Below are 10,812 nucleotides of genomic sequence, written 5' to 3' on the forward strand. Positions count from 1 at the left end.
GTCACTAGCTTGACCTTCAGCTCCTTAAGGAGGTGAGTAAAGGCTCAGATTTTCGACCTTGACAGTGAGTTTTCTTCCTGTCCTCTCATGAATGAGCTCTACATACTCTAGAGATAGGACATGGCTCACTGAATGTGGTAGGAATGGATTCTTAGTGAAGACAACTCTCATGCCATGTGAGAGGCCTTTAATTGGAACTTTCTTGTCCCTCCAGCCTTTAGGTACTTTCTTTTTAGTACCATTGTGCTTAGAGCTTGTTGAGGACTGCCCAACACCAAACTTAGAATTGATGTCTGGGGGCTCTGCAGAGCTCTGCACAGAAAGAGAGGGTTGGCACACTAGGTGTTGCATAGTTATCTCTCTTTTAGAGGGAGAATTGGGGTGAGGCATCTTGAATAAGATGTGATCCTCCCCTAACTTTAGGGTTAGTTCGCTCTTAGCCACATCAATGATAGCATTAGCTGTGACTAGGAAAGGTCTTCCAAGGATAACACAGTCATCCTCATCCTCTCCTATGTCCAAGATAATAAAGTTTGCAGGGATGTAGTGGTTTTCAACTCTACCCAAGACATCCTCCACCAAGCCATATGGATTCTTCATGGTCTTGTCTGCCTTCTCTAAAGAGATGTGTGCAGCTTGTACCTCAAGTATGCCCAGCTTCTCCATTACTAAGAGTGGCATGAGGTTGATGCTTGACCTAGGTCATACAGAGCCTTTTCAAAGGTCATAGTGCCTATGGTGCAAGGAATCAGAAAGTGTCCAGGGTCTGGAAGCTTCTGAGGTAGCTCTTGCTGAACCAAAACATGGAGTTCTTTGGTAAGTAGTGGAGGTTCTTCCTCTAGAGGCTTTGTACCAAATAGCTTGGCATTCAGCTTCATAAGAGCTCCTAGGTACCGAGCAGCTTGCTCTTCTCTAGTGTCTTCATCCTCAGTAGTCATCAGAACTTATGCACTTCAGAAGTGCATTCAAAGGAACCTCTATGTTCTTTATGGTTTCCTTTGGTTCTGGGCTAGAGGGGTCTTGAGTGGGATTCAGGCACTCAAAGGGTGTGCTATGATTGGCGTTCAATGCCAATCCCTCTAGCATTCTGGGCGTTGAATGTCGAGTAGGAATGTCCTTGCTGGCGTTCAACGCCAGCTTCCCTGGGCTGGTGGGCGTTGAACGCCCAGTGAAGGTTTCTTCACTGGCGCTCAATGCCTTCCCATTCTCCTCCAATTCGGCCTCAACCTCCATGGTTATGGCCTTGCACTCTTCTCTAGGATTAACCTCAGTATTATTGGGAAGAGTGTCAGGAGGGATCTCAGGGATCCTCTTGCTCAGTTGACTAACTTGTACCTCCAAATTTCTAATGGAGGACCTTGTTTCATTAATGAAATTATGAGTGGTCTTAGTTAGGCTGGAGACTAGAGTGGCTAATTCAAAAAGACTTTGCTTAGAACCTATTCTAATTCCTGCCACCTTGGTTAAAACCTTGCTGAGGTTTCTGTTGATCCTTCTATGAGAGGTTAGGATGATTCCTCCATGAAGGGTTGTCAGTGTTTCTATAGGCTTCTCCCTTTGAATTCACCTCCTCCATGGTGGGTTGATCAGGATCACAGGCTTCTTCTTCAAGAGAAGCTTCCTGAGCACTGCCAGCTGCAATATGCATCCTAGTAAGATGTTGAGAGATCATGTTGACCTATTGGGTCAGGATCTTATTCTGAGCCAGGATGGCATTCAGAGTCTCAACTTCATGAACTTCTTTCTTTTGAGAGGCTCCATGATTTACAGGATTCTTCTCAGAGGTGTATATGAAGTGGTTGTTAGCAACCATCTCAATGAGCTCTATAGCTTCTGCAGGCGTTTTCTTCAAGTGGAGAGATCCACCTGCAGAGCTGTCCAACAAAATTTTGGACATCTCAGATAAGCCATCATAGAACACGCCTATGAAGCACCACTCTGAGAGCATGTCAGGAGGACATATCTTGATCAACTACTTGTATCTTTCCCAGGCTTCATAGAGGGATTAACCTTCTCTTTGTTTGAAGGTTTGAACTTCCACTCTAATCTTGCTCATCATTTGAGGAGGAATGAACTTAGCCAAAAAAGCATTAACTAGCTTTTTCTAAGAGTCAAGACTCTCTCTTGGTTAGGCATCCAACCAAAACTTAGCTTTGTCTTTCAAATCAAAGGGGAAAAGCATCATCTTGTAGACTTCCAGATTAACTCCATTAGTCTTTACAGTATCACAAATCTATAAAAATTCAGCTAGAAACTGATGTGGATCTTCCAATGGAAGTCCATAAAACTTGCAGTTCTACTGTAGAAGAGAGACTAACTGAGGCTTAAGCTCAAAATTGTTTGCTCCAATGGCAGATACAGCAATGCTTCTGCCATAAAAGTCAAAGGTAGGCATGGTGAAGTCACCAAGGACCTTTCTAGGCTCCTCTTGTAGTTTGGCCATATCCTTTGTTTCTTGTTCAAAACATTCTGAAATGTCACTTCTGGAGTGTTGTGCTTTAGCTAGTTGTAAACGCCTCCTAAGAGTATTCTCAGGTTCAGGATCAGGAGTCAAGAGGGGTTCTTTATCCTTGTTCCTGGTCATAAACAAGAAAAAAAGAAAAAAAAAAGAAAGAGACTTCCAATAGACAAGATGCTCCTCCTTAAAGTCAGAAGTAGAAAAAGAAGAAGATAAAAATTAAAAAATAAAAATAAAAATAAATAAAAGATGTAAAAGAAAAGCACCTTGAAAAGAGTAGATAAGAATAAATAAAAGAATAAGTGAAGATGGAAAGGAAATCACAAGAGAGCTTTCTGTGCCAATTGGCAAGAAGCTCCAAGTGAGATGTGAAGAAGAAAAGAAAAAAGATAAAGAGTTGTAGGCAAAGAGTCGATTATAGTTAAATTGAATGAATAGAGATGAGAAGAGAAGAGGTATAAATAGAAAAAGTAAATAACAATATTTTTATTTTTATTTATTTATTTAATTAATTTTTTGAAAAATTAGGTAAATAATTTAAAAAGAATTTAAAATTTAAATGTTAAATTTCAAAAAATATAAGGGATGGAAGAGAGAGAAATTTTCAAAAATTGAAAGACAGAAAAGTTAGTTAGGTGATTTTGATAAAGAAGAGAGAGGAGAAGGAGATATGTTTTCGAAAATTTGAGAGAGGTGAGAGTTAGTTAGGTAGTTTTGAAAAAGGAGAGAGAGAGAGAGAAGAAGTGATATTTTCGAAAATTAAGGATAGAAGAAGTTAGTTAGGAGGTTTTGAAAAAGATGAGAGAAAAGATAAAATATTAATTAAGAAAAGATAAAAATAAAATAAAAGATAGGACAAGAAAAGATTTAAATTTAAAATTAGATAAAAAAGTAAGATAAGAAAAGATTTTAAAATTAGAATTTGAAATTAGAAAAAGATAACATATGCAACTAAAAAGATTTGAATTTGATATTAAAAAGATAAGATTTTGAAAAAGATATGATTTAAAAATTTGAATTTTGAAAAAGATAAGATAAGAAACAAAAAGATAAGATTAGAAAATTGATTTTGAAAAAGATTTAATTTAATTTTTTTTAATTTAAAATTTGAAAAAGATAAGATGAGATTTTTGAATTTTGAAAAAGATATGATATGATTTTGAAAAAGATATAATTTTTAAATTTTGAAAAAATTGATTTTTTTCAAACTTGACAACTAAGATAAGATAAGATAAAATTTTAAAATCAAAATCTGAACTTTTTATGTAATTTTCGAAAATTATGGTTAGAAATTAGTTAGAAAAGATATTTCTAGAGCCCCTAATTTTAAAAAATTTGGAGGGAAACACAAGGGAACACCAAACTTAAAAATTTTAAGATCAAGACACACACAAGACTCAAGAACACTTTGAAGATGAACAAGAACATGAAGAACAAAATTTAAAGACTCAAAGAACACAAGAACACAAAAAAGAGAACACCAAACTTAAAATTTTAGAAAACCAAGAATAATTTTCGAAAATTGCAAGAAAATAAACAAGAAAACACCAAAATTAAAGACTTGACACAAGATTTAACCAAAGAAAAATAATTTTTGAAAATTTTTAGAAAGAAAAACTCAAAGAAACACAAATTACCAAGACCCTGAACACAACGCTTTGACCAATTGAGCTACAAATTTAATAGTGTTTTTCAAAAACCTTTTTGAAATTTTCTAAAATTAAAGAAGGAAAAATAAAATTAAAAATCTCAAAGACTCAAAGTTACCTAATTCATAAGCCAACGCTCTAACCAATTGAACACAAAGGAAAATAAAAATATTTTTGAAAAACCTTTTAGAATTTTTGAAAAATGGAGAGGAAAAATAAAATAAAAGACTCAACACGAACACAAACAAACACTCAAATCAATAACAAAAATTAAACAAAGAAAAGAAAAATATTTTTGAAGAAGATTTTAGAATTTTTCGAAAATTAAGAAGAAGAAAAAAAAAATTAAAAGACTCAAATAAAATAATGTAAATTAAACTTACCTGATCTAAGGAGCAAAATACTCCGGCAGTTTGTTCAAACTTAACAATCCCCGGCAACGGCGCCAAAAACTTGGTGTGTGCTTTGATAGCTAAGATTATGGTTGGTATAGAATTTCTCAATAAAATCCCGCTGTAAGTATAGTTCTAACCAACAACAACCCTCGAATCAAATTTTAAAAGATTGGTTGTCACAAAGTTCAACCCCAATAAAAGTAAACCGAAGTATTCAAACCTCGGTTTGTCTCACAAGGAATGGGCAAATATGTGCATCAATATTGGTTAGAATTCCGGGGTTGGGAGTCATAAGCAAGAAATTAAATCACTAGACTTAACATGCAAGAAATCTTAGAGTGCAAGGAACTAAATCAAGTAAATCAAGTGAGAGCAATTTCAATCTACCAAGAGAACATGTAATCTAATTCTACTCTAGCATGAAGTAAACAACTAACTAAGACAATAATCAAGCAGATAGTATTTTTGGGTTTGAGTGTGAATAATAAAAAGCACTCTTGGCTAGGCATGGGAATTGGCGTCACCATCCTTATCCAATAACCATATCCTGACAATTATGAGGAACCAAGCTCATTAAATCTACCTCTATGCTTGAAGTAAATATAATGTCTACTTCTAAGCTTGAAGTACGTTAAATGGCTTGGTCAATTTCAACTCATAAGTCCCAATCCATCTACCAATTGACTTAGTAGAGGATTGTTGTCAATGGGTATCAATTTGACCACTAAGGCTCTCAAATCACCAAATCAATTAGACCCAACGACTCATGTTTACCCAATCCCCTTAGCCTAGGCCAAGAGTAAAAAGAACTACTCCATAATAAAAGGAAACATTTCATCAAACACATAGTATGTATTAATAAAAGACATATTCAAATTGCAAATTAATTGAGAACTATAAGTACCTACGAACAATTATCAATGGAAAACAACTCAAACAACACTATCCATCATAGAAGACATCAATGCACTAATGGAAATTCAAGATCCACAAAACTCATAAAATGAGAAGAAAATGGGAAACTAACAAGAAGATCAAAATTCAAACACAAGATCTAAACAAAATTATGCTAGAGAATTAAAATTGAACAATTAAAAACTAGAATTAACAAAACCAATTCAGAATTCAACAAGGGAAGATCAAATCAAACTAGATCTAGAGAAGAGTAGAGTTTCTCTCCCTAGAACATGAGAACCAAAACTAGCCAAAATGTGTGTCAAGTGTACAATGAATGATCTCCCCTTCCCCCTAGAGTTCCTAGGTCTTTTCCATGTAGAATCTAGCTGAATTTAGGCCTGGAGCTCCTCATAAATTTCCAGCCACGATTTCATTAATGAGGTCATGTGCTGCGCGTCACACATGTATATGCGTCGATGGGAATTTCACCAATTCACGCGAATGCGTCACTCTCGCGCGCCACGCCTAGCTTCTTGCACCCACGCGTGCGCGTGGGTCATGCGTGCGCCTTGCAGCTAATTCTCCAAAGCTCAATTCTTCATGTTCCTTCCACTTGTGCATGCTTTCTATCTCTCTTCTAGGCCATTCTTACCCAATAAACTAGGAAACACTCAACAAACATATCACGTCATCTAATGGCAATAGAAGAGGATCAAAATATGGCATTTTTAAGGCAAAAGAAGCATGTTTTCCACCATGAAGCAAAATTAGGAAGAGAACAAAACCATGCAATTTATATGAATAAGTGTGGAAAACGTTGACAAAACCCCCCAAATTCTACACAATATAAACCACAAAATTGGGGTTTATCAAACCACTCCATACTTAAACCTAGCATGTCCTCATGCTGAAAACAAAAAAGACCAAAGACTATAGGAGAATAGGGTTTAAGGAATGCAAATTGCCTAAATGAATGCATGCAACTAATGCAAATGTGTCTATCTACTTGGTTGAAAGTAACTCAGCTCTCCAAGAACAAATATGAGCACATTGGGCTAGAATGACAAGATAATTTATGAATCCTACCATTTCAAACATCAAAGTGGAGGGTGAATAACTCGCATGAAGAAAGCTCGTGAAAGCCGGGAACAAGGGTTTGAGCATCGAACCCTCACCGGATGTGTATCCGCTCTAGTCGCTCAAGTGTATAAGGCCGATCCACTCAGTTCTCTTCTAATCATGCTTTCCATGATTTTTTTTCATCTAACAATCAACAATTATTCAATGCATGCACATACTCATCATGAGGTCTTATACATAGGTTGTAATGGGGCTAGGGTAGAGGTAAGGATGCATATGGTCAAGTGAGCTTAAAATTTGAATCCTTGATTAACCTAACCTCACCAAACACATATAACACCTATACAATTCTAATACAATACCTAGCTACCCATGATTCCCACATTTTCACATACTCATGCATTCTCTTTAATTCACATTCCATATGCATTGTTATTATTACTTTACTTTGGGGCATTTTTCTCCCTTTTTATTGCTTTTTTTCTATATATATTTTTTCTTTTATTTTTTTATTTTTTTTACATTTTTTCACATTTTTTTCACAACAAAGTACATACAAACATATCAATGCATATGGTTTTACATATTTAATGCATACACACGTACCCAATCCCATGATTTTCAACAAAAATAGAAAATACACTTTTACCACAACCATTGTCCCAAGTTTTCCATACCCAAATGATATACACCCTCACTAGCCTAAGCCAATCAAAGATCCAAATTAGAGGACATTTACTATTTTTCACTTAGGAGTAGTGATGTGCTAAAATTAAGAACAAAAGGGATTAAATAGGCTCAAAATTGGCTAACAATAGTTGATGAAAGGTAGGCTATTTGGGTAAGTGAGCTAAATAAAATGATGGCCTCAATCATATAAATGCATGTATACATGGAACAATGGATATAAACAATCAAACAAATCACAGATTACAATCATAGAAAGAGAATGATGCACACAAGAATGGAAGTAAGTGGTTGTAAGATGTAACCACACAATCAGGCTCAAAGCTCACATGCTTGTGTTCTTAGCTCAAAAACCATGTTCCGAAACAAATTCTTCAAGCAAGTTTAACACACACAAAAAATTTTAAATTGGTAGGGTGCCCTAAAGGTAAAAGGAATGTTACCAAGTAGTCCTAACATGCAAAAAGTGTTCAAATACAAAAATTAACCATGCAATTTATCGTAACTAATGAAAGAAAAATCAAAATCATGGGTGTTGAAAAGAAAAAGGATGTTACCTATGGAAGTCGGTAACTGACCTCCCCACACTTAGAAGTTTTCACGGTCCTCCGTGCCATTTGTGATACACAAAATGGGATTAGGGTCACCACCTCCACCATTTGTGATACCGAGTTTGAGTCACTTTGGGCTGAAGTGGATGTGGAAATGTCCGGTTCTTCCATAGGCGGGTTGATGCAACTCCAAAGCTCCTTCATGTAAGCAAATCGGCATTGGTTCTGCCTATCATATCGATCGATCTTCTCATGAAGCTCCACAAGCAGTTGATGGGTTGACTTCGGTGGTGCGGATGAAGTGGTAGGCGTGGTAGAAGGGGGAGCTATATCAAGGCTTGTGGTGTGAAGAGAGAACTTTTGCGTGGTCTAGAAAATTGCAGGTAAATCCTCGTTGCAGGTATAGCTTCTAAACCAACAAAAGTCCTTTCTTACAAACGTTTTGTTTGTCACTTAAGCAAACCCAATAAAATTGATAACCGAGTATTTAAACCTCGGGTCGTCTTTTCAAGGAATTGCAGGGAGGTGTGTTATTATTAATGGTTATGGGTTTTGTAAAATTGGGAGTTTTGAACGTAAGGAACAAGTAATTTAAATGACAAATAAAATAAATAAATAACTGTAAAATAAACTTTTAGCAAGGTATGAAAATTCGGAAGTCCTATCTTAGTTATCCTTATCGATTGTGATGAGAATTGGATTTTTCTCCCACTTTGCTAACCTCTAACTATGAAGGTAAGTAAAGTGGATGAATTAATTTTTGAATTCTCAAGTCCTAGTCTTTCCTTGGGAAATGCTAGAGTTAGTGGAACTCGAATTAATTCTTAAAAAATTCTAATTTTCAATCAACATTTCGATTTTGATAACTCAAGCGTCACCAATTATTTAACCAAAGCCAAAAGGGAAAATTCTAAATTAAATTGAAGACATCATAAATAGAATAAAGCAATCATAAATCTGAAACACATCAAATTACGTTTAAACATAAATTCAATTCTAACATGGAGTTCATAAACCAACATTAACAAACTAAAATAAAATAATAGAATAAATAAAAGTAGACGAACATTGAACCTGGGATTGAGAAGCAATCCTAAAATTAAGAGAAATCCTAAATACTAATCCTAAGAGAGAGGAGAGAACCTCTCTCTCTGAAACTACATCTAAAACTAAAAATTATGAATTGTGAGCTGATGATTATGAATGAATGGATTCTTCCACTTTATAGCCTCTAATCTGTGTTTTCTGGGCCGAAAACTGGGTCGAAAACAGCCCAGAAATCACCGGAGAAGAAATCTGCCACGCTGATTTTTGTCACTGCGACGCATCCGCGTAGAGCATGCGTTCGCGTTGCCTAGCGTTAGAGCAACTATGGCATATTATATATTAAATCGAAGCCCCGGACGTTAGCTTTCCAACGCAAGTAGAACTGCATCGTTTGGACCTCTGTAGCTCAAGTTATGACCATTTTAGTGCGAGAGGGTCAGGCTGACAGCTTTGCAGTTCCTTCAACTTCTTGTATTCCTTCCACTTTTGCATTCTTCCTTTCCATCCTCCAAGCCATTCCTGTCCTGTAATCTCTGAAAACACTTAACACACATATCAAGGCATCTAATGGTAATGAGAGCGGATTAATATTAGCGAATATAAGGTCAAAGAAGCATGTTTTCAATCATAGCACAAATTCAGGAAGGAAAAAGTAAAACCATGCAAATAGTATGAATAAGTGGGTAAAGAGTTAATAAAAACTACTCAATTAAACACAAGATAAACCATAAAATAGTGGTTTATCATGGTGTCCATGGTAGGCTTAAGATATCTTCCGCTCGGGACAATGTGGTCCTCTGTCAGAATCATCGTTTTCATGTCCTTAGCCTCTCGGGGGACACCAGCAGCAGCAAACAAATCTGATACTAAGGCAGGAAATGGAATATTACCCTTGGCATGGACCCGACCCATCGCTTGTCGGATGAGGATAGGGATGTTGACTGGCTTCTCCGTGAGTATGCATCAAACAAGGAGGGCTAAGTCCACTGTGACGGACGATTCGTGGGTGCTTTGAAGCACGTAATGGGATAAGATCTAGGCCCATGCTCGAGCCTCCACTGTAAGCGTGCGTGCGTCAATGCACTTAGGCCACATCCTTAGTCACCCTTAGGTCCAATGATTCTCTGGTTTGGGCGATGACCTGAAGAATCGAATCCCAATCAAACCCAAATCTGTTGCGTTGATGGAGGACCTCTTGGTAACCATACATTTCCTCCGGTACCAGTAAAATGTTAAGCACCCCTTGAATAGCTTCCTCTAAAACCGGGACTTGCTTCTGGCGCACGAAAACTAACTGAAGAGAAAGGGAGTGGTAATTGGAGTAGAACTCCACCACCCAAGAAAGGTTGGCTTCTTGTGGTATCCGCATTAGAAATCTCCATTGCCGTCACTCAATGCGGGGCATCACGAATTGAACAATGTGCTCTGGAGGGGCGAGGAGATACTCAGAATGATAGCTCCTTTCAATCATAGCCGGGAACATGAGCTCACAGAAGCAGTTGGGAAACCTTGTGGGGTCCCTTGCAGGATTACCCTTCTCTTGCTCATCAATATGGGTAATCTTTTGCACCCTCTTGGAGAGGGTTTTGACTTTAGGTGCAAGGAGCGCCTTAGCAGTTGTTCTTCGAGGTGCCCTCTTGGTAGGCAGCTTTGTTAGAGCCATTTCCTTGTCCTTTTTTATGGCCATCCTGAAAAGGGAAGGAAAAGAGAAAACATTAAACTCAAAGAAGCAACATAACCATAATAACATGCAAGTGAAAAATGATGCCATAGAGGAGTGAAGCGTCTTGAAGACATGACAGCTGCAACATGCAAGCAAGACAACAATGCAATAATCAGGGCATATCACTAGCAAGAGATGTAAGAGTGAGAAAGGCATGCAAATAAGGCATGAGAAGAATGCACTCAAGCATCAATAACAACAGAAAGTGACATGTGCAAGAAAGATAAGAAGCGCAAGAAAATCAATCACCTAATCTACCTCCGGGACAATAGAGTATGCAAAAGAAATAAAATGGAGATAGAGGGGTTTGAATCATAATTCTTGC

The 10,812-nt window shown here is 37.0% G+C and overlaps 1 protein-coding gene across 1 annotated transcript in view; it reads right to left on the minus strand.

Moving 5' to 3' along the window:
- Window positions 1–9,676, minus strand: part of LOC148577476 (uncharacterized) — a 38,824-nt gene extending 29,148 nt beyond the window's left edge. The window contains exon 1 of the mRNA XM_088502885.1: window positions 9,491–9,676. Coding sequence (XP_088359011.1) covers window positions 9,491–9,676 — 186 coding nt within the window. The remainder of the gene's footprint in view (window positions 1–9,490) is intronic.
- Between the last annotated feature and the right edge of the window lie 1,136 nt (window positions 9,677–10,812).

The sequence above is a fragment of the Arachis ipaensis genome, chromosome B1 (assembly GCF_059453495.1).
Source record: "Arachis ipaensis isolate K30076 ecotype BB chromosome B1, ASM5945349v1, whole genome shotgun sequence".
NCBI lineage: Eukaryota > Viridiplantae > Streptophyta > Magnoliopsida > Fabales > Fabaceae > Arachis > Arachis ipaensis.